The 25,120-nt window shown below is 31.5% G+C and overlaps 1 protein-coding gene across 1 annotated transcript; it reads right to left on the reverse strand.

Moving 5' to 3' along the window:
• Positions 1-10,675: 10,675 nt before the first annotated feature.
• On the reverse strand, positions 10,676-24,765 carry kdn (citrate synthase). Its single transcript, XM_040722598.2, has 6 exons — positions 24,511-24,765; positions 24,292-24,459; positions 22,355-22,744; positions 21,947-22,300; positions 18,685-19,033; positions 10,676-10,951 (listed from the first exon to the last, which is right to left on the reverse strand). The coding sequence occupies exons 1-6, from the start codon at positions 24,565-24,567 to the stop codon at positions 10,848-10,850; spliced, it is 1,422 nt and encodes a 473-aa protein (XP_040578532.1). The 5' UTR covers positions 24,568-24,765; the 3' UTR covers positions 10,676-10,847.
• Between the last annotated feature and the right edge of the window lie 355 nt (positions 24,766-25,120).

Genomic DNA, 25,120 nt, shown 5'->3' on the forward strand with positions numbered 1-25,120 from the left:
AAACAACAAAAAATGTTGTATACAAGAAAGTTTTACAAGGTAAATTTACCTATTATAGTTTATATTACATCGTCTTGGTTAAGAATTTTAACCTAAATAAGCTATTTTTCATTGGATATCTTTAAGATAACGTGTTCGACCTAGTGTATATATAAAATATTTAAGACACGAAAAATTATATACGTATTATTACTTATTCTAACTTATTAATACTACGTATTACGTGCAATAAATAAATAAGTGACATCATAGAAAAACGGCATCTTGCGAAAATATTGACCGTACTATTTCCTCAGGCTAATGGTGATCGATGCTCTACTTGATTTAATGCTTTAGATCTACTTAAAGTCACGTCTAGGGCAAGAAAAATATTTAACTTAAATAATAACTGATGAATGAGGACGCTACAATTTTCGTCGAGGTTATCATTAATAAAACCTATATAGTATAATCAATATAAGAAACCAAATATTATGAAATATTTTTAATATTATACTTGTAACTATCTATATTTATAATTCCCATTAATTATTTTGTATCTTCATCTAGATCTTCTTCATATTCCATAGAAAAATTTAATTCTCATTCTAAATATTACTAGAGAAAAGATCTAATTCTCAGAGCTGTATTTGAATCCACCTATTCAGTATTCGGATCAAGTCCGAGTCCTCATGCTCCGGAGTTTTTTGGTTACCAGTATCATTCCTCATGCTCCGTGTCCATGGAAAAATAAGTAATGTCTGGATCTACCTATACTTTCGACTACAGTAGGATATCCTTTCCCAAAAGTTATTCCATAATCTTTGACAACACTAATTTACTTTGAGACCCCACTGACATTGTGATGGTGAGGCCATCATAAAAATAAGAATAACAAAATAATGATGACAGCTTTGGTATAAAACAAAACATATATAAAGGTGGGGAGCACTCTCTCTGCGTAAGGGGACAACTGGTCAAATCCGGTCCCTATTATATAATAGGTTTTTGAACATCTCTGGTTATTTTATAGTTATGTTACACGCATGCGCTAGTATTGTTGTGCTTAGCTAGTAGTTTCCTTTCCTCTTCTTTTTGTTTTCTTATATGAGTTTTTCAACTTTCAAATGTAGTGATTGATCTCATACTATAAGGAAATATAACATATTTATTGGTTTGGGGGAAAAAAAAAAAAAAAAATTTTTTTTTACAGACCATATAAAATATACAAATGTCTAATATTACAAAATATGAAAATTATAAAATTAAAACAGACAAACAAACAACAACTAGATCCATGTGTTCTCCTCCTCCTCATCAGGTATCTACTTATTAAACATTTAAGGGTTGAGTAGACCTTACGTGACCATTAGGGGCAAAATCTAACAATATATGCAGCGTAGTTCAATTCGCTATCCCCGGAATAGGGTATCTTTAAGGAAAAGGCTGCATATCTTGAGCATATGCAATGAAAATTTTGCTGATAGAATGAAAACTTATTGGGCACCTAGAAGTGAGGCATCTAGATGTATCTGCTTTGGCAATAACTATAGCAAACGAGACAGTCCTAGTTTCCGGGATAGTTTTTTCCTTCCCTTTAGGCATTCCAAAAAGAATGTAGGTAAACGAGTATGGGGAAGGTAGTCACTCAAATTAAAAAAATCAATATTATAATCTAAGAAGTGTCAAAGGCCAGATAATGCTGGGCATACTTTAAATGTATAAATGATTGAGTTAAAATTATTTACACAGTCCTTACAGAGCAAGTTGAAGTAAATACTGCCTGTAGAAATTTGGAGCCATAAATTTTCAATGCTCCTTAACGAAAGTGAGGGACTCCATTAGCACCTTTTCCCATTTTTGCCACGGGTCAGGAAGATCAATATATGTTTGACATATTGTCTTTACATTATGTTCTAAGGGAGGCTGAAGTAACATCCTTATATGCCAAGGTATAGGGGATTTATGAAACTTAACTGCTACAAGCAGAGGGTTATAAAAATTTCCTAACTTAACCCTTCACTGTTGTATTGTAAACATAATATGGTTATTTAAAATTGGTTTGGAAAGAGCCTCAATCTTGAGACTAATTGAGCTATTAAAAGGTGTAAAGAACGCCTTCTTTTTTGATAACTAACGAATAATGTTCACAGTAGAAGCCTAGCCATACGTCGTAGAAGCTTTCCACAAGATTCTTTGGAAGGCAGCCCAGAAAGGAGATATGTCAAACATATTATATTTAATAAAAGAAATGACTGCCATTTTTTTTCTGTATTACAAGATAAATCAATTATAATTTTCCTGTATATTTTATGTAGAACATGCCTTAACTGAACTGACCCTCCCCATGTTGTCTCCTTGGTCTTTTTAGAGCTGGAATATAACTTAAGTGAAATAACTCCTGTAGTCAGCTTTTATCAACTTTGATCGCCCAATTTGCCAGTCTTGACAACGCAGTAGCACTGAAGGAATCAATTTATCTTGTTCATGTCGACACGCATCCGCAAATGCAATCTTTATTTATAAACCTTTCTATATAGTTTTTATTTGAAACGGACCTTTCAGTAAAATTTCAATCCTCTTCTTCAACTACGATTCAGAGTTCCCTTCCATACGAATAGTTATATCATCGGCATATATGTCTTATAGATGTTTGTTCTTTCCAAAATTAACTCCAAATCCAGAGAACTTGTGCCTAATATTCTGAGCAAATACTTCGATCGTAGAAATAAAAGGAAGGGGAGCCACCTAAAATTCATGCATACAACTCCTATTAAGAAGAATTAGAGTTCTTTCAAGGTCATCTAAGGTGATAGTAGAGGTCCCATTAAATAATAGTGCTCTCTATGGGTTAAAAAAACGAGTAGGCAGTAAATGCTTGACAGAATAAAGGATTTGTCGATGATAAAAAGAATCAAACTCTTTACTGAAATCAATTGCAATAATGGCACGGAAAATATCATTCGAACCCAACAATTATATCAAACATTCAATGCTGCGTAATACATTTGAAATCTTCCACTTTTTCAACAAGACTTCCTGATGGGCTCCGATCTTTTTGTTGAGAATTGACTCTATTTGTCTGGCAATAACACCCGAAAAGATCCGATATGATTCGTTTAACACTGTTATGGGTTTCCAATAATTGATATCCACCCCCCTACCTTTCTTTGGTATTAATACGACTCGACCTATTGAGACCGACTTTTGTAATTCACCAAATTTTTCCATAGATGTCCACTTTCAATAAGAACGGGCTTATTTCTCCACCAAAAGAGTTAAAAAATAAGACTTCCACTCTATCAGAATATTACTATTTAAAAATTTATCAATATATTCATTTATATTTGCAGATGTGAAAACTGGAGTATATATTCCCTTTTTCTAACTGGAATTTTCGGATTCCTTATACAAACTAAGGATTGGAAAGAATCGTGAAATGCATTAAGGATGTCCGTCGTTTTTACATAAAGTCTTTTCGTAATGTATAATTTTGCTAATTGATCATGCATAAATGTTTTTTTTCCTTTTTATACGTTGTGCATGGTTTTTATATTTTAACAGCTTCTTCTTCATATCTTGTTCCGAAACTTCTGATATTCGATAAGTATTTATTAAGTCTGACTTAAAAAGCATCTTAAAAAAAGATTATCTAAAATATCGTACACAATTTTTTTTTAAACTGCATTACTACGTGTAGTTTCTTTACTGGATTTGTATGTGGCCGATAATCTTGAGTTTCATGTTTCACTATACAAAATTCCAGACCAACTTGTTTAATAAGCTTTGAGACAAACTGCCTTCCATAATCTGTCAGCAATATTCATTCTGAATTGATATTGTTTTATGAAAAAAATCATATTATTAGCGAAAAAACAAGTTTTCCCTCCAGAGCCCAACAGTCTGCACTGATCAGAATTAAACATAGCCCTTGGTACGTTAACTTAGAATTCTAAACAAGTTTTTTTTTGTCTAAAATCTATTTCTGTCTCCATTTTTTGAAATAAATACACTGGCTATCTGTTTTTATTAGGGGACATACATTAAGTCACAGAACTCTGTAATCATGGAAAACGCACCTATTTTTTCACGTTGCAGGATGAGTGTTAAATTTTCTTTTTTCAGAAGCTAACAATAATTTATTATTGAGTAGAATCAAGTTTCTATGTAATTTAAGATTAAGATTATTTGTGTCGTTGCCTCTGTAGTATAAAACAATAAAAATAAATCAATAAGCATTTTATGTTAGTGTAAATTTTGTTGATGTTTAATAATTTTTTAAATCTTTTTTTGAGTTTACAGCAGACCTTTTCATATTGATATCATCATTAAGTTTTCTTGAATAATTTTTAGCCATAATATTTAGTAATTGAATGGAACACCGACTAAATAAGTTTTTAAAGTAATGATTAGATACACAAATATTACCAAAGAAATTATCGAAGTTGTAAGTTTTCTCCAATCAAATAACCGAAATATCTTTTTAAATTTTAGCATTGGAAAAACAAAGATTTTTATTTTTCATAATAAGTTGATGTACAATTTACATTTTAATAACCGAAGAAAACCCGAAGTCCGTAGGATAGTAGATACCTTTTCTATTTATTTGATCAAGAAGTTCGATTTTGGAATTGTTGTTACCAGATTCATTGAAAGTAATCTTTTGAAGACACAAGGAGGCCAAAATCATCATTATATTTTAACTTGGATGTTTGTTACCTGGCAATATATCCAAAAATAACAAAAAGAAAGCCTTCATCCCTTTTTTCTAGCTCATAAACAATTTCACCTTCATCCATGAATGCCAAATTTTTTTATTTGAACGAGTGAATATCTTGTGAATGCCCTGTATTTATCGCAAATTAAAACCATCAAATTTTGCAAGTGAAAGTATACTTATTTTCTTCTCAGTATCAAGTACGGATTATTATACAACGGAGAGAAAGTTTCCAGTTATCTTCCATGTAGGGTGTAATGAGGAGTAATATTTAAGAGCAGCAATTGTGCTCTCATGGAAAAAGCTTTCAATGTTGGTTTTTTCAATAGGTGTTGGATGTAATGATTTTTTCGATTAACTTGTGAGTAATTTTGACGGCGTTATGCTTTTCCATCACATACAAGTCAATGACGTGTTGAAAGTTTGGAAATGAGAGGTCAAGATCTCCGAAATTAGGACATATCAATATTTTTCTCTTTTGGAAACAGTTATACGAGTTTTTGAAATTGCAAATAGGTTATTTGAAGCTTACTGATAGAAGTAATTTTCCCCTCAACTGTGTTGAATAATCTTATGATGTATTTGGATATTGTTATAGATGAGTAAGAATGTCAGATCAATTTGGATAAAAACAGTGAATATTATTTCAAGAAAGCTTTGGTGTGAGCCCTCCATCCAATAAAATTGAATACAAGTATTTGTTTTTCTATAATGGATATTAGTCGGCAGTATTTCATTAATAACTTTTCAACATAAATCATCAAAGTCCTTCACTGTGTCCATTTTCCAAAAAGTTTATTAAGCTTGGACAATACTGAGATTTCCAGCTGCAAGCCTAGCTGATGAAGTGGGTTTTTTTACTTCTTCTTTCATGTTTGTGATTAGACCAGAACTTAGGAAGATTTGGGGAAATTTTAGCAATTTTTTTAAATATCGAATCTAGAGACTGATATGCACCGATTTTAACTTTTTTTTTTCCGACTCTTCCGGAGCTTATATCGACTTTTTGTAACAAAATAATTGTCTTGAAAATGAAAAGAGCAAACTTTTGAATTCTTAGAGTTTGCCAAAGAATCGCTCTAAGCCAGGCACATTGTAAGCATTCATCATGAGGGAATTAGTCTTAAGACACAGTAGTGTCCTTTGGTGTATTTTTATATCCACTGCAAATATTTAGTACACAACATTAGGCTGGCAATATAAAAAAAGAACTCAAACATGATTTCAAATTCATTAGGTAACGACGACCAAATAATTGTCTCTTTTATTAATTGTTATCATTAATGCATTAATCGTTCAAAAAGTAATTATGGAATTAGTTTAATCAAATTACATCAATTTTCTTATATGGTTCCATTAATTCCAGTCTCGACAGTATTGACTTCATGATTATTAAAATATTCTGTGATATGGAGTAAAGAACCGAGGATTTTATCCAAATTATACAAATGAGGAACAATAAAAAATTTCGTTTTTACGTACAAGAAAAATATATAAAACTAAATATTAGAACAAACACCTAACACATAACCAGAAAAAAATTAAAAGCATAAGTCTTCCATGTGTCTAGTATTCTGTAATTAGGTATGTCAACAAAAAATAATAATATATTTTTTATATAATAACTATTATTTCATTTTGACTGAAAAATGCAATGATGCACAAATTACCTCACCTTATTGGATACAGAGAGATCGATAGCAATTTTTCTTGTCAAAAAATTGAAAAATTTTATCACCTGCAATTGTGATACTTTTCAATATTTTTTTTTTTGTTTAGTCTATTTTGAACACTAGATAGCTCATCTAATTTCAAAATAAAAGAAGCCGTGTTAGTCCTTTACCAAAAAATTCCTCCTGACAAAACTTTGCCTTTCCCTTACAAAATTAAGTCTTGATCCATGTCTTTCATATCGATAAGTAATGGATCATTAATATTGATTTGTTTACTTATTTGAATGATAGCTTCTTTAAAAAAAATCATTATTTCCTCAGTTGGCATTGAAATGCTATAATAATTTCATAAAGGTCAGTCAATACGAATGAAGAAAACTCTAATGTTTCTTTAATATATTTTGATTGAAATGAATCATAGTTGGTTATTTAATTTATGCACATTCCTCATAAAGGAACAAGTTTAGCGTATTTCATTGCTCCACTATTCTATTGGCACATAGCAAAACTGAAAGCCATCTTGTTTGAGATGACTTTAGTATTTTGTGTTGCCCTAAATTTGCAAAATTATGTAACTTTTCCAGGGATCTTTGCCGCTTAGACGTGATTTTAAAATAATTATAGACATCAGAAACGAAACGATTTGAAGACTGCGAGAGTAACACACTTGCATGATAGCCTACTAATTGAAAAGTATGGTAATAACTTTTCAAAATAAAAATACCAGGAGCAGCAACCTGAACTCCCGTCAAAAGTGAATTACTTTTACGTTACATAAGATTTTTTTACCGTCTGATGCATATTCATCGAAAGTTTACTGTTAGCATAAGGAGGTAGACACTCATTTATCAAAATATGTACCATTAGTTCGGCAGTAATCCTTTCATAGATTGTTTTTGAATCTTTAATTACTCCAAGCAAATTTTCCATTAACGAAATTGAACAAAAGATTTTGCCGTACTATTAAAGGGCCCCCGTTAAGTTCAGCTTTCACTATAGACAACAGTACGGATTTTTCAACGATTGAATTATTACAGATATAATTGATGCTGACTATCTAGGATTCTCTTAGCCTTATTAAGTGACTTAAAGATTTATAATGTCTCAACGGTTCAGACTTTCCAGCCTTAAGATACTTCTGAATAATCGAACAAAGCCCCATAGTTGAAATATTCGTAACCAAAGTAAGCTAATCTTGAGCTAAATCTTCTTTCTCCCAATCTTTACCGTAACTTTGATTCCAAATTTTTGGCATAATTAAAAAAATGAACCTTAACCCATCCAATAAACTTTACCTACAGGCTTAATCTTAAATAAGAATAAACAGGATAATGTAAATGTTTCAAAAGTGGTGATTGGTCAAATGTCTTTCAAGATGATTTAATAATGATTATTATCTAAAGTTTCATAAGAATTGTGCCCAATGAGTGTTTGCTTTAACTACAAAATGAAAGGTGGATTTTAAATAGATACAAATACGTAACAGTAACTACATTTTACTGGTTTAAAAAAAAATTGTGAATATTCAAAATGTAAAAGCATATAGATCTTAAGATATTATAAGGTGCTCAATAATTATTTTAAAGTACATCTATAATTTATACTAGAATAGATAGAATATATATCAGAATCTAAGTATTTAACCTAGTCATATACCTATGATGAATATTATAAGTAAGCTGAGTGAATTTTTTAGTAATGAAGAATTGCAATCCTTTTCAAAATTAAGAATTATTGTTTCTTTTATTATGAACAGCAACTTTCATTGACTAGAAAGAACGAATCAAAAGGGAGGATGGTAAATTGTTCAAGTGAGGATTAATCACTCAGGAATCAATAGGGCGGATGTTCTAGGATAGAATATCAGGGATCGTTTTTCCAAAACTAAGAGATACCGGTCATATAACCACTTTAATTAGCATCCTTAAAAATAGCAGAGGTAGGAGAAAAATTATATTAAATATATTGAAAATGCAAGTTGCTCTAGAGTGACTGATGTATTCATTTTTAAGGCAGGTTAAAAGCGAACCTTGATGTTAAGCTGAATATTTATAAATAATGATATCTTCTTCCAGCAAGATGAGATCCCTGTACATCAAATTTAAAGTAGGTCTAGAATGTACATTGAAAAGTTTTGAGTTCATTGCAATAATCAAAGTAACTTGAAATACAAGTTATGCCAATAAAATACAGTGCACAGCGTCCTTTTTCAAATTGTTGTACGGTATTGACTGCTGGTCAAGCTATATAGAAGGATTGTTTTTGTAACACCGGTATGAAAACTTTCAATCTTAACCACGAAGCAGTCTGATAAATGGTATCCGCATCCACACATATTCCCCTTCTTAGGAGCTCATAGTTTCACCATTTGTAGGATATCCAATCCACAATACTTTTTCTTTCAGACTTCTGATCTCTTTGATTAATATTCAAGGGATGTCGCCCCTTGGATATCATATCCTTTAATAGAAGAATCCTTCATTGTCCAAAACTCCCTTCAGATCAAAGTTTGAGACCATTTCAATCATTATATCTGTGTTTAAGATTAGATACATTCCTCGAGATCGTCTACAGAATCGTCGTATACTTCTTCAATAAGAAATATGTATTTCAATAAAAAGACAGAATAATCGACTGGAACAGAGATTGTTCTCATCTTACATCCACAGCTCATTCATTAAGCTTTTATTCAATTTCTCTATAACTGAATTTGGTAGTCATCTTAAGCCTAAAACTTGGGGATATCCTAGATGGAAAATATATTCTTGATCAAGAAACGAAAATTCAGTACTAATTGCAAAATTCCCTTATATCCAGTACCACTTATTACACGTAAGGGAATTTGGTTAAAAGCAGTGGATTGAACAACTCGATACAGTAAAGAAATTCATTAATGGTTTATGTGACATTAACATTTCAATTATATTCGTTAATGTCGTTTTTATTCTACTCGTACGTCTTTTAATTTTTTTTATAATTTATCGTTGCTTAAAATAATTAATTTTGACATTGCAAATTATCGAAGAACACAAATGAGAAATTTAAATTTTTATTATAATTAATAAATAAGTGGTTGTATAATAATACTAATTGCTATTATAAAAAGTCAGCAGTAGTATCACTCAATTTGTCTGTTAAATAAATTTTAATTTAATAGTATCTATTCCGTCAAAAAAAACAATTTGTATCAGTTTTAAAATAGAGCTACAGAGCAAATCAATTCAAATTCTTCCCTCTAATATGAGATATATTTAACTATCAAATTCACCCTTCTAAATGAAATTGATATAATTTATCAGTGTGTTATCAGATAAGTAATTTGTTTGTTATGTATATCAAGGACACATTTAGGAGCAATAGATTCAGGAGTTTCAATGAAGTAGCTGTGAATAGAGGATGATAACTTCCTCGGTTCTTGGGTTTTTTATTTGATTATCTAAAATATACACATTATATTTTATAAAAATGGTAATATTTTTTTATTTCATCTTAAATAAAAAAAGACAAGCAATAAAATTAATAAGTTTTTATTTTTAAATTGGACATCATTTTTATATAATTTTTAATCGAATTTGGGTAAAATCCATATACATGGGTTGTCATTTTTTTGGGTCTTGAAGATGATGGAATTTTTCTTCGAGGTACAACATAATATAATCCTATTCTTGCTAATAACAATTATGTAGTAAAACTAATATGATTTAAATGTTTAAAGGACATACCAGTTTAATATTGTAATATCTAGAATCCATATCGTCAACCATTCCCATGACTTAATTGAGAGCATTATCATTTTAAGACTCAATTTAACCCAGATTGAAACCTTTTCCTCAAATTTGAAAATTTTGATACGTCATTCAACATTGATAAAAACTGAGTAAGACAATGGATTAATATTATAACCATTTATAGCTGTACAACATTGGTTGGAAGTATTAATTATTGTTATGATAAAGAAATCCTTATTTGACTAAGACTAGAGTTTAGGATTAACTTCGAAGTAATTATTGCCATTTAAAAAAAAATAAATACGGGGTAAGATTAGTGTCTACTTAACTTTCAACCTTCTCATGACTGTTCGCCGCAAATTTAATAAACCACCATGGCCACGAAACTGTTCTTCTTCCAAACATTCTTCAAATTGTTGGGGTTACTTACCACGTTAATTTCCGGTTTATTTTATTTAGCATATCGGCCAATAGCATTATTTCATCTATTCTGATTAACACATTTTTCCCCCTCTTTCATTTCATAACTATATTATTCTAAAAAATCTCAAAATATTTTGACCAACTATGGGGAAAAGTAAACCAAAGAGAGTGCTTTATTTTAAATGAGAGATTAAAGTAAAAGGGAAGCTACTATGAATACAAAATATTTGACGCTAGTATATTACATAAATACATAATGAAACATGAATTTGGATCATCAACAAAATTGACAATATAAAAACAAAGACAAAAAAATGTGTATTCCATCTAATCCTTATTGACTAATTTTTTAAGCCCTTCTGTTGACATAGATTTTGGTCTCTCCAATGGTAAGCCAAGAGCCCTATCCCAAATTAGTGATGAAGTTACCCCTAAAAGAAAATATACATTAAAATAATAGCGAATGTATAAATATAGTAAAATATAATGGGGTCACATACCATATCAAATCGTCTCAAAAAATGTAATTTTTTTACGGACCATCTTAGAATTTAATTTAATTAATTTAACATGTAGATTTTTATCTACGAAGTACAAATCTTTTTTTCTTCTTTTCAAATAGACGATTAGTTCTCGAGATATGAAAGTCATATATTTTTGTTCTTTTAACAGAAACTTTGATGTGCACTAAATCTAGGTAAAAATCTACAAGTGTACTCAATTTCATTAAATTCTGATTTATTGGGGTAACATACTTTTGATCAATTTAATGTGGAACGACCTTTGTAATAATATATATCAGACTTAGAAAGTATAATAAAAGGTACATTATATGATCAAATAAATATGTTTATAAGTAAAATATTTTAGCCAGAGTACGATTTTTATCATGTCGTTAACGTAACTACAAGAACAAAGGTTATACACTTATCGGTCTAGCAGTTCCGGTTCTTGGAACATCTAGAAAAAGTCGAACCGAGATATATTGCTTATCGGTCTCGGTTATTTTCCTTATTTTAGTTAGTTGTATTTTTTGGTATATTTATAAGCTTCTAAAATTTTATCTACATAATTTTATGTAAATAAAGAAGTCGTTAGCTTTATTGTATCATACAACTTTCATCCAAAAAAGAAGCAGAAAAAATACCCGAAATTATTTTTCTCTTAAATACTAAGAGACTGTTATTGTCATATTATTTCTTCACAATTTTAAATTTTTATGGAAACAAAGGCAAATCTTCTTGTCTATAAGCTTTTAAAATGAATTCAGAATTACAGGACCGATAGAACCGCTGAACAAGAACCGGGCCTAATCTTGAAAATAAGTAGTCTGTTAAAAAATAAAAACTGAAGAATGAAAAACTATAGGATAATGTTTGAGAAGGGAGCAGCTTGGTTGTTATTGTGTCTTAATAGATTAGCTTTAAGCAGCTATGACTGGAGACAGGAAAGAAATAAACCCAAATCCTATTCCGTATCGGAAATATGGCGTTGCTTCTTCCCCAACGGAAAATTATTTGAAGCGTCCTAATGAAAAACCTTTTACTTCCAAATAAGGAACATTTGACTCCCTAATGGTACTCTCCGTCTTTCATATACATACATACTTTATACTAAAAAATGAAAACAGCTTGTGAAAATAAAAATTTATTCAAATACTAAATATTTCAAAAGCAAGCACGATTAACTTAACAAAACACTGTATAATCTCCTATGATACAAAATGTAATTATCAATGTCGAACAAACAAAAAACAGATTAAATGCAGAAAAGCAAAAGGTATGCCTTTTTACAACAAGGAATATTTATCAATCGTGCAGCCACAGAATCCACAGAAATGAAGGCTTTAATAATTAAATATTATACTTTGGTAACACTCTCCAATATATGAACATTCAACAACTATAGAATACGTTCATCAAAATATTGAGAAGATATTACTCTTCAACTTCGGGGGAAACCCCTGTAGCCTCAAAGATCACTCTGTAAGAAAATAAATTATTTATTTTCGCGATGTCATCAGAGAGCCAATCTTAATTGTCCATAAATAATCATTCTGATGTCCTTCTCAAAGGAATTCACAACCGCTTGATTTCATGGCACTTAAAAATGACAAACGATATGTCTATTAATAGTAATGTTTTGGTCACAAGAAATACAGGCCAATACTTGATCTACCAGAATATTTTAATAAAAATATTGTAATAACACTATGCAACAAAATGAAGGTCTTGGAACGCCCGCAGGCTAAAACCCACATTTTTTATGGTTCTATAAGCCGTAGAACACAAATAGGACCATTAAAACTTTCAATTGATATCAGTTTGACCCTTAAGCCTTTTTTTTCTTCAATCAAGTTTTTAAAGTATAACTACAATTCAGTACCATACTTCGACATGAAAGAACTGAACTACATAGATGAAAATAATAGTAGACATAAATTGATGCAAACATTCAAGTTTTTTAAGAATGAATTATTCATTACTTTATCTTGATTACAATTAATAAAAAAAAAAAATAACCAAAAAAAATCGAGCAAAATTAAGTATGATACTTAGAAACTAATATCTTTTTAATTTTTCCTTCTAGTTCTTTATATCCTAGGAGAAGTTATAGAATAGATTTTCACTTCAATTTAAAAAAAATGCCTTCATAACAAGTCAGTTTTGATTGATTTTTAGTCATTTTAGTTTTGAATACACTAATATTACGATGAAAAAAATTGAATCGTTTGATATAAGTTTACTAAAATAATAATAATAGTTTATATGTAAGGGATAAAAATAAGTTTATAGATGCATCATATTCAAAATAATTGATTAATTAAACTTATTGGCGATTAATTTTTGTAGGGAATATTATTGTAAGCTATATTCGGGTTACCTAACAAGCTTATCATATTTAAATTTCTAAATAAATATAAAAACTAAATAGTCCAAAAGTCAATCAAAATCGACCTTCTTAAAATGTCTTTTTTTTTTTCTCTTTTAAATTTCTATTAGATATAAGGTCTATTCTTTAACTTCACCTCTGCTATACAGCACAGGAAAAATAAATAAGTCATTAGCCTTTAAATAAGGTCCTTCATTTTACTCGTTTTTGGTGGTTAAATAATTAAATATTAGAAACTATTACGGCTTCAAATACCTCCATGATGTATCTTATTGCAAGAATCTTTAAACTTAGCTTAGAATTCCGTCTGATAGTACTCATCAACCCTCTATGTAAATCAAAAATTATTTGCCCATAAATATTTGATTATTAATCAAAGGAATTTCCATATTATTAATTCTTAAGAGTAATGTCAATTAGGATCTTAAGATCCAATGACTGCCTTACTGAGCCCCATTTCTGTACTGATATGGGAGATTCAATAAATAGGAATATCCCTTGTATGGATTGTAGCCTTAGACATTATTGTCTCGAAATCCGTCCACATATAGGATAGTTCTCAGGATTGCTCATCTCTAATTAGAAGTGCCAGGTGTTTCTAGGAGATATATTTAGCTTCTCAGTATCCTACTCGTTCCCACATTCAGAAGCATAATCTTCGGGGAAAGGGTTATCATTAGCATCCTCGTGAGCCTTTAAGCTATAGCTATCTGAGTTGCCCATGAGGGGAGGAGGCTACCCCACTGGTAAGATCATGGATGGTTATTTATGTTTTTATAAGTTTATTATATTTTACATATTGTAGTCCTAATAACACTTGTTGACAACCCTTCCTTGTTCTTGTCGTGGAAGGCAAATTTCGTGATGGGAGTTGGACCCAGAGCTAAATTTTAATCCAACTATAGCTCTTTGTGGATCATATATGATCCGCAAGTAAACTTGCAATTTTATTCCTTGAGATTTAAAATGAAATTCTAAACACAGATAAAATATATGCTTCTGGGTTGAATATGATAGACCTTTCATCTCTATGGAGAGAAGAAAATAAGACAACTCTAACTGGTTCTATGACCGTATTCCTCCTTCGATTTGCCCTATTGCAGGATACAAATTTATTCCGCTCTATTTTGCCCTTGTTTCTGTATTTTCATGATATGCTTGTCCTTATATCTTTTAAAACTTTAACACAATAAATCATATAATTATATAATTATTTTAAATATAAAATGAGACGTGGATATCCCAATTGTAAAAAGAAAAATGTTTATTTCTATAAAGTGGCAAGTTACAGATTACTTTTCTAACAATTTAGCTGCAAATAAAAGGAGAAAAACATACAAAATCAGAGCAATTGTCAAACACCTTAATAATAAAGCTTTCTAATCTGCTATATCCAACTCACTGAAACATTTTATAATGAACACATGACAAAATTCAAGGTACAAATATATACATAAAGAATGACAACATTAAATGGGGATTCAAATGGTGGTGCAGATAATGCAGTAAAATGGGATACCTATGCTAAGTTTAGACGTAGAGAAAGTGTTATCAAGGGATAATTAAATAAGCTTATAAATTCGTATGGTTTACTTTATTTCCACATTCCTTTAGATGCCACAAATTAGTTGATAAACTATACAGAAATGAATTATATTGTTTTTCTACTGTAAGAAAAGCGAGGAAAAATATAACTATTATGAAATATCCGGATATGGGAAGAAGTAGTTCTAGTATACAAATAACATAGTATAAGATAAATGGTTTGATAGTAGAGGTGTTACTCTAATTGGCACGAGGTCTGAAATCTACAATGAAGTATCTTGGATTCTTAATATACTGGGTGTCCGGAAAGTCCTGACTGATTTCTAATTTCCAACTTCATTAAGATCTACAAGGACTAAAAGTAAAGGTAAAAGTAAAACTTCACTTGGTTATAATCTATAATATGTTTTTAACAATTTGGCCTTTAGCTTCCATAACAGCCACAACACGGGGACGGAAGGAGGAGAAGGTGTTCTTGATGTAGGTGGGGTCCATTTTGGCCCAGGCCTTGGTGATACTGGCCTTCAGAGCTTTGGTACTGCTGTGGCGTTTTTTGTAAGCCTGCCTCTCAATGTGCGCCCAGATGCTGAAATCCAAGGGGTTCAGGTGGGGGAGGAGGGAGCCAGAAGTCTACATTCTCCTTCAACCACTTTTGGGGGTTCTTGGCTGTGTGTGCGGGTGCCCCATCCTGCTGGAAACACACCCTCTTGCCAGGATAATCCTTCCTGATCCATGGGACCACCTTGGTCTTGAGCACCTTGATGTAGTCCTCCAAGGTGAGCCTGTAGCCCTCTCGGAAGAAGACTGGAGGCATGGCTTTACCATCTGAGCCAACAACTCCAAGCATCATGATGCTGGCTGGGTGCTTGGTCATGGTCACATATTTCTCAGATCCCACATAACAATTAAGGCTAACGTAGCGATCATTTTTGCGGTTGAAGACGGGATCCACTGTAAAAGTTTTCTCATCGAAAAAAATGAGAATTCTGTCCCCAATGCTTTTCATGTTGTTCAAAATCTTCTTGTATCGGATGTATCTGGCATCCATATTACCCATGGACAACATGGGACGGGTCGTACAGATCAAGGACTTGCCCCCAATGTCCTTGACAATGTTGGCAGCAGTAGTCTCACCCATGTTGTTCTTCTTGGCAAATGTTCTGATGCTCAGAAGAGGGTTATCTTGATCTGAGCCCTGATCTTCTTCTTAGTGGCCTTGGTGGCCTTTAAGACAGGTCTCCTACTTCGAGGCTTGTCTTTAAGGCCTTCCCCCCTTGTCCAACCTCCCCTTGATCTTGGCAATGGTGCTGGCGGACATGCTGGTGGCCTCAGAGATCTCCTTGTGGCTGATTCCTGCACGAAGCAGAGCAGCTACTTCATGTCTTTTAGCCTCTATGTCAAAAACAATTATGAATTTTGAAATGTTATTGAAACAAAACTTGTTAATCTGAAAACGGTCCTTAACTTTTATTTATGCAACATTTACGTAAAAAGTTTTTTGAAACCTCGAAAAAGCCATCAAAGGTACCGGTCAAGACTTTCGGGACACCCGGAAAGGAAAAAACTCTTATTTAGCTATCCATTGAAAAGGAATAATCCAATTCTTTTATGGGAGGTGATGATCGTCTCATTAAATGACTCGTCCAATAGATTTGGTAGAAATTCATTTGGGGCAGTTATTATTGAAGACTTTTTTTTTATGTCATTGATATTAGTATTGCCAATAGGACACGAACAAACAAAAATATATATATTATACGCAAGGTGGTGTAACTCACTGTCGCTTGGGCAAATATCAGTATTTATTGCTTAAGGAGCCAGTGTTACATAAGAATACGTCAACTGTTGAGTGCCCCTCGCAGTACATAGTCTATAATGAGTCGAATCCTAAGGAATGGAATTACTATTTTTTTATTTTTTGCATTGCCACTTTTTGCTAAGAACATAGGTCATACGCGAAGCATGAAAGTTATTCATGCCTTACGCCTAGAAGTTATTCATCCATCCATTCTGCTTCACTTTTCAACAATTCCATCAATATGAGGGAAAGATAGAAATTGACAACGTTAACATTTGGAAATAAACTCACATCCAATGAAGTAACTGCTAAGTAATTTTATATATTATTTCAAGACAAAATTCAAGAACTCTTTTCCAAAATCTAGAATTGATAACTCTTTTTTCAAATTAAAATTGAAAAGGTATTAGTTGTTAGAGTAGATAAATAAATATTAATACATTTGGAAACATTATAATAAAAATATAATTATAGAAATATTTAATTGTCTTAATACTCTTCAGGGCAATAAAGTCGCTAGAAATATCTCAAAACTTAAAGATTGGGGAGGCATAAATGAGCGGTCAGGGAAATGTTGAATTAAGTTCGTCTAACTTTTTATTTTTTATTTTAATAAACTTTTTTTGGATACTGAGAGGTGTGGTGCCGAAACATTCAATATGACATCGATTTAATTACAACTCTCGAATCTCTTTTGCTTTAACTTTTTGCTGTGGATGTGTCTTGGTCTTCGGACATAGGAATTGAGGCCCAAATCTTTATAACTTAGCCATCCTGATGGTCTTGGGGTCAACGTTGAGGTATTTGGCTAGCCTACTCATGCTGGTCGTCGAGTTGGCATTTACCTTGGGATTTAAGATGCTAATGAAGTCATCACCTCTCTTCTTGTTCTAGATAACACTTCCTGGTGACTTCTCAGTACCCAAACCGGCGTTTCTGGCGTTTTGGATATGACAGACTGTGTTAATATTGACGCCAACAATCTTAGTGATGTCATTTTTGCTTAATTAGGGATCAAGGACATCGTGTACCCCTTGGTGTTTGGCATGTTGCTCGTTCATTTTTTGTTGCAGTGAGATTTAGAATCCACAAAATAAAAACTCCTTGAACGGATATCAATTTTTACAAAACAAACTTCTTAACCAGATGGGTCATTTGTGCAGAAGATTATAAAAAAGCACTCTTTGTTTACTACTTTATCTGTAGAAAATTCAGTTTTTACAAAACAAACTTCTTAACCAGATGGGTCATTTGTGCAGAAGATTATAAAAAAGCACTCTTTGTTTACTACTTTATCTGTAGAAAATTCAATTTATGCAAAATAAAAATAAAATCGTCTTCCATGTGGAATTGGAAAATAATAAAAGAAAAGAAAACATACAAAAATCCTCATTAACACTGCTTTTTAAGCAGAAATAATAAAAATAAAAATCTTTGTAAAATATGCTAGTATTTTTTCAATTTAGAAATTCACCAACTTTTCGTTACATAGGTCATTAAATAACCAACCATGTTGGTGAACATGAGTGCTCCTAACAAATGGTCCCATCTATAATTTACATGTAACACTGTCAATTTTTATAATACATTAAGTATTTTATTAGATCGTAAAAAGGGTAAAAAGATTAGTCCATCATGTGATCGGCTTGTTATAATTTTCAATTTGTAGGTACCGTAACTAATGTTGAGCAAGACAGACATATTTTGACGTCATAGAGTATCAAGGAAGGCTATATATAGCTACTCTTGGTAACAGTTATACTCTATGACGTCACAATTAATAAGTATGGTGAAAGTCCAGCATCAGTCGGAAAAGCATAATGGTACAACCTTGTATTGATATTAACCTTGTATACACATATATTGTATAGTTATTATCAACGATAAATACTATAACAGAAAGATTAAGATTAATTAAGAAATACTTACCAAGTGCCCGACTGACACCAAATAATACAGTATAATAGTTCATTTCTTTCATCCCAAAATGTTGAAGTAAAACGCCAGAATGAGCATCTACATTTGGCCAAGGATTTTTCACTTTTCCAGTTTCCGTTAGAATTGGAGGTACAATTGAATAAAGCTGAGATACAAGGTGAAACAAATCATCGTCTGGAAGATGCTTTAAAGCAAATTCTCTCTGACAGGTATATCTAGGGTCTGTTTTACGAAGAACTGCATGTCCATAACCAGGGACAACCTGTCCTGACTTTAACAAATTCCATACATAGTCTTTTAACTTATTATCGGTTACATTCAATCCCAAGTCTTTTGCTACCTGAATAAAAGTAGTTGTAGTTATTTAGAATTTAGGTATAAGCGCAACATTGAAAAAACAATTACAAAAGTGAAAAAATTTGACCCTTGTTTTGATCTAGAAAAAGAATAGAAATAACCCTTGAGCACATGCAAGTTATTAAATAAAAATTTCAGGTTGAACAATATTTTGATTAATTAATTAGTTTTAAAAGGATTTTAACTCAAATGTGCTTTTGTCGAGACCTAATATAGCTAGAAAATCGATTTGAAAATATGATGGGGTCATTCCAAGCCAATTTAATCACTCAAAAACACCACAATTTCTTTCTTTTTTTCAAATTTGGCACATATTTAAAAAAAGTTTAAAACACAAAATTTCATTTTTTTTAAACTTCGGTTCTGAATTTAGAGGCTCTCAAAAAGTTTTGGCCTTGACAGCACCAAAACTATTTTTAAATCGCTACATTTTGAATGTTTTTGGAGAAATACATTTAATAGATCATCGTTTCATACTTTTGTTGTATTTTATTGTATAAGCCAACAAAATGAGTTTTTACCAATAAGATCACAAGGTCGATATTTTAACAAAAAAAATAAATGCATATGCATTTTCAATTTACTCAAATTTTATATGTTAATTTGTATTATATCATAAACATATATAATAAGTTTTTAAATATTTAAAAAAAAAATTTAAATTAAGATTCTTTTTTTATGCAATGTATTTAGGGTGAGATATAGCTCACTAAAGACATCTAGCGAAAAACGCTTAAAAATTCTTACTTAACTAATATTGGACAAAATTTTATACTACTCCTACTTACATTGAACTGCATCATTTTGTGCCCCTCCTCCCCCTCTTACCTAAAAGAATACACATCCTTAAACCACTTTGTAAATAAATATTATCAGCCTAATAATGAAGTCATTTTTCATCTATGAAAAACAAAAACAACATTCAAAGAATAAAATCATCGACATACAGTTGAAAATTATTATAAATTAGTAAAGGAGCGTTGGGCAAAGCAGTAGTCCGCATAAGAAATCCTGAGCGCACTCCCAGTCAATAAAATGAGCGCCGCTCATTTTTTGCCACGTTTAGATGTATCCTTACGATTGTAATTGAATTAAACATATATTGCAAGTTCAAGTGTGACGTACGATTTGTGCCAACATACATTATTTACAATAGCTTATAGTTATCCAAATGATTGGTTTAATTAAAATAGATTAGTCAAAAAAAAAATAATTGTCTTTTAGTACGCCTGGGGTACAACAAGTTTGGTAACCACTGTCCTAGGGTACATGTAATTACGAGGTTTCATGAACAATAATCCAGTTAAGCCTGAAAATTAGTTTAAGCTTGAACAAAGGTTTTTGAAGTTATTCTTGCATGAGATTTTGACATCTTATGTCGATTAAATACATAAAAATATAACAAAATCGTATTTCAGTTGGGAAAATTCGTTTAAAAAAAATAAAAAAAATCCATAACTCAAGAGAGGAAGGAGCTGGCGTGTTTCTGAGGGAACCAATAACTGAGTCTTCATAGAGTGGTCAGCTAAATTAGGGCAAACTCGTACCGAAACAGAAGAGTCACAAGACACAGCATAGAAAAAAAGATTCTAGATTATCTTGAGACCGCCTATTCTTGCAATCTTATCCATTAACTGTCAAACTTTTTGATGTTATTTCATAGGAAATAGAAGTAGAAAAAGTAATACAAAATTATATAAATCAGCGAATATTTGAGCGATTTTATCGCTTTTCTAAAATGATGAGCGCACTCCCGCTCTCCCTCAAGAATAATAAATATAACCCAGAGCTGCTCTCACTAATGCCTTGGAGGTCGGCATACGTAGTTATAATTTATCTTCCTTTCCTCTTACTGACTCGTGTCTACAAATTAATTTTATGAAAATTACTTATTGTACAAAATTTACATGGTATTTATACTTTTAAAGCAAAGATGATTTGTATTTATATGTGTATCTTCTCCGTAAAGTCATTTCTGAGTGTATCTCGGGACTGCGTAGATACTTATTCTAAGAAAAGAAATTACAAACGTGCGCCCGCGTTATATTAAAAAAGAAAAGCTGCTATATTTAAATAGCTGTATTAAACACCATGTAAAAATGAATAAATTCTATCAGGCGTATAGATGAAGTTCTATTTTATACAGTTATAAACTAAAAAATATAACTTGAGGACTCAATTTTAACAGCAAGCGTGAGTAGTTAAAGCTCATATTAAAAAAAATGAATGCAACATTAGATGAGATTTAGCAACAAGTGTTTGTAGTTTTAAGCTACGCCAGGGAGTATTTTAGAACTTCTAAAGACTAAAGCTCATCACGTCATAAAAAATATATATCAAACTGTAATTTTTATCCTTATATTCTTGAGTAGATCAGATCCAAGTACTGAGTTACTAAAAGTGATAGTGTTCACAAAAAACGGAGAATAACACCGAGTTATCTTCTATATTATCAAAACAAAGTTTCCATCGACGCCTAAAAACTCCAGCAATGCCGGTTACTAGCACTAATAGTCTACATTGCCATGAACGACAAATACTGTACGCAAATATGTATATTTAAGTTATTTTATTTTAGTTAATAAAAAAATTATTATTTCTTGTAAATCTATTTTATATTTCTTATGTACAAAAAACAAGTAAGGATCGCTTCCGAAAGTTTGACCGAAACTAATAGAAGATTACCCAAACAATTAGTTGGTATTATGGATTTGATTGATAAATTTTTGGCCTTATACTAAAATTATTTGGAAATATAAATATATATGCCGAACAGTCAATATAAATATCAATTATTTTTCCAAAAACTAAAACTTAATTGACTAGTTTAATTAAGATATTCTTGAATTTGTTATTTAACTTAGTAACTACAAATTTAATGAGAAATAAGCTTTACCTTTGATAAAAAAATTAGAACTTCTTGATTAGCCAGCCCATGAAGCGGGCCAGCTAAACCACACATCCCCGCAGAAAAAGACAAATAAGGGTCAGACAATGTTGAACCAACCAGATGAGTAGCATGTGCAGATACATTTCCACCTTCATGGTCACTGTGAATGGTTAAATAAAGTCTCATGAGTTCGGTAAATGTAACATCCTTATAACCAATCATCTCTGAAAAATTGTGAGACCAATCCTTGTTCGGATCAATGGGGCATGGAGTTTTTCCTTCACGATACAAATTATTGTAAATTGTTGCAGCCACAACTGGAAGTTTGGCAATTAAATCCATCGAATCTTCGAAACAAGGCTATTATTAAAATATATATATATTTGCAAAATCTATCAATAAATTGCATATTACCTCCCAAAATAAAGATTTGTTCATACCACTAGAGTAAGCTTTCACAAATTTAGATTCAGAATTTAGAGCGGCAACTGCAGCAATTAATTGTGACATAGGGTGAACATTCGACGGAAAATTATTAAGCATGGAAACAACATGTCCCGGAAGAGCAGCACGATCAGCCCATTCCTTAGATAGACCTCTAACTTGAACTTCTGAAGGAATTTCACCAGTCAGTAACAACCAAAAGAGCCCCTCCGGTAACGGTTCCTCCCCCCCTACACTAGCTTTGGGGAGAAGTTCTCGGCATTGAGGAATGGTATAACCACGGAATCTAATGCCCTCCTCAGGATCGAGTACACTGGTTTCGGTTACTAAACCTTTCATTCCTCTCATACCACCATACACCTGAAAAGTATTATTGATAGTAAATTCCTGATTAAACATAGCCACTAATAGAATAAGGGGAAGGTCCACACGACAAATTTGCTTACAAATACGTTTTTATAATTAAATCTTTACAACGTGGATTTAATTCCATTTTGAGCGTTTTTAAATTTTGAGAATTTTAAATGACCTAATTTTTCATTTCACAAATCTGGTTTGTGGGAGCCATTTTGTTACTTTTAAGACTAAAAGAAAATTAATGACGCACTTAATAAAAAATATTATGATTGTGCTCATTAACGGTCTTGTTCCGTTATTATGTACATAAACGGTTTAGTTCAGTTATTATGTACATTAACTAGTTATTTTGCATATTAACAGATTTCTTACTTTAACTGTAACATAAATATAATCTTGCGGACGCTCCTGAAAAGTGTTGCCAGATTGCCCCTTTTGAAGCAGTTTGGCCTTGAAAAAATAGATTTAGCACAAATTTGAAATAAATATGGATTTCATAGTTTTTTTTTATATGAAGCCATTTTTCATTAAATTTAATTTAACAGGTTATGTGCCTCATTAAAATATTTCAAGTGCATGAGGGACCATTATATTAAAAAGTTAGAACTTTCTAGCTTAGAGACTGTACTTTCCAATGATAACTTGAAACAAACTTTCACGCCTAAATAGACTATTGCTATTAGTATTGTCAAAATACCATAGATCAGATTTATGTTTCGAATCAATACATGATTCACGGACCATTAGTTGAAAATTAAAATAAATTATACTTCGATTCATATAAAAAAATTATCGTATAACCTGATTTCCAGCTAAACTTCACTATATAATCCATAAGAATTAAGTTTTGTATGCTTCAATCTCAAACATATTAAAATACGGTAGAAATTAGATTTTTCCCCTTTACATTTGAATAATTTTTTGAAAATATTCTGTTGATTAGCAAATTTGAAACAAATATGTTTTGGAGTAATTACACTAACAGTGTAAGTGTAGTTTTTCTTTCACAAGTCCAGTATTGTTATTTTTTTGTAAATATTTTTTATACATGCAATCATAAATATAGGTCGTAATTAGTGAGGGTAAGAAATATCATCTGTTATTATATAATTCGAGAACCCTCTCCCCCTTCTTCAACATACCAATTGGCATTACTAAAATGTAATAACTCAAAACATAGGATAATCTATTCCCACCAAAATTTCCTAAAATAACAGACAAACATCGAAATAAGCGATATTTCTGAATTATTGGTCAGAATATTTTAGTTGTTTACACAAAATGGGTCTTGTAGCTCTTATTCAAGAGTAGCATTTTCCAAACTTTTCATCATTGCGAAATCCTTGAGTAATATTTTGATGAAACATGCATTTTTAAATATGCTAAAGCAATATTGGATTGATGAATGGTTGATGTAGTGTATCGAAGAACACAAGATGGGAAGCAGTGTTTTAGAGGATTTTTGGGACATAGACGAGAGGGTGAATGGCAGTTGGAAAATTGACTAAAAGGAAGGGAGTCGGGTATGACTATCAACCTGCTCGACTTACCATGTCCACAGTAATCTCCCCAATTTTCTCGCTCCCATGCTCCTTCCGAAATGCCTTCACCTCATTCTGAAAGGGAACTATTTTGCTAGCTAGGATGGACTTCAGCTCTGAATCCGAGACGGTTGTAGCATTTCGACCAAATGTCTTCAGGAAATTACTATTAGACACCTACAAAAAGAATAGAAAATCCTCAAAGAAGAACTAAGTAGTCTAGAATACCTTATTTATGTGTTTCACACATAATGGAGAGGAGGCCAAGAGTCGCAGAAGAGACATTTCTAAGATTATCGGCACAGTACGATGTCAGAAATATAGAATGATGAACAGATGATTCAAATTCTTTTTCCTTTTTCTCTGGAGAAAGAGAGGGAAAGCGAAAGAAAGAAGAAAAGAAAATAGGAAGATGGCCGGCCGGATAACGGCATTTACCTATGAATTTTTTGTCAGTTGTATATTCCCTCGTCATACTTGATACGTACGTCAATAAATAAACGAATGAATTAATAAGTAATACTAATATACTTTATATTTTTATGCTCTTTTTCCAAAATAACAGGAATTCCTGATCCCTCATCGACATTTTGTTACTTATATGAATAAATTTTGGCTAAAATATTCAAATGTAAACCAAAAGCTACCCTTTTTAATATTGCAATAGAGTATAGAATAAAATCCTACGTAAATTTTAATATTGTTTGTATATATATAAAAAGAGTATGGGTGTGTCTTTTATAGGTGCCCACATCGTTGGACCTAACAGGTTGAAGTTTTGAATGGGTGCCTTTTTGATCTTGATAAGGATAAGATGGGGGTGGGGGTCATATAAATG

This window comes from Lepeophtheirus salmonis, chromosome 12, assembly GCF_016086655.4.
Source record: "Lepeophtheirus salmonis chromosome 12, UVic_Lsal_1.4, whole genome shotgun sequence".
Lineage (NCBI taxonomy): Eukaryota > Metazoa > Arthropoda > Copepoda > Siphonostomatoida > Caligidae > Lepeophtheirus > Lepeophtheirus salmonis.

Excerpts from the sequence above, each read along its gene's own strand:
- kdn (XM_040722598.2), bottom strand. The coding sequence starts at position 24,567 with ATGTCTCTTCTGCGACTCTTGGCCTCCTCTCCATTATGTGTGAAACAC. Across the intron at positions 24,460-24,510 it reads GTGTGAAACACATAAATAAG|GTGTCTAATAGTAATTTCCT; the intron begins GTATTCTAGACT and ends TTCTTTTTGTAG. Across the intron at positions 22,301-22,354 it reads ACAAATCTTTATTTTGGGAG|CCTTGTTTCGAAGATTCGAT; the intron begins GTAATATGCAAT and ends TTTTAATAATAG.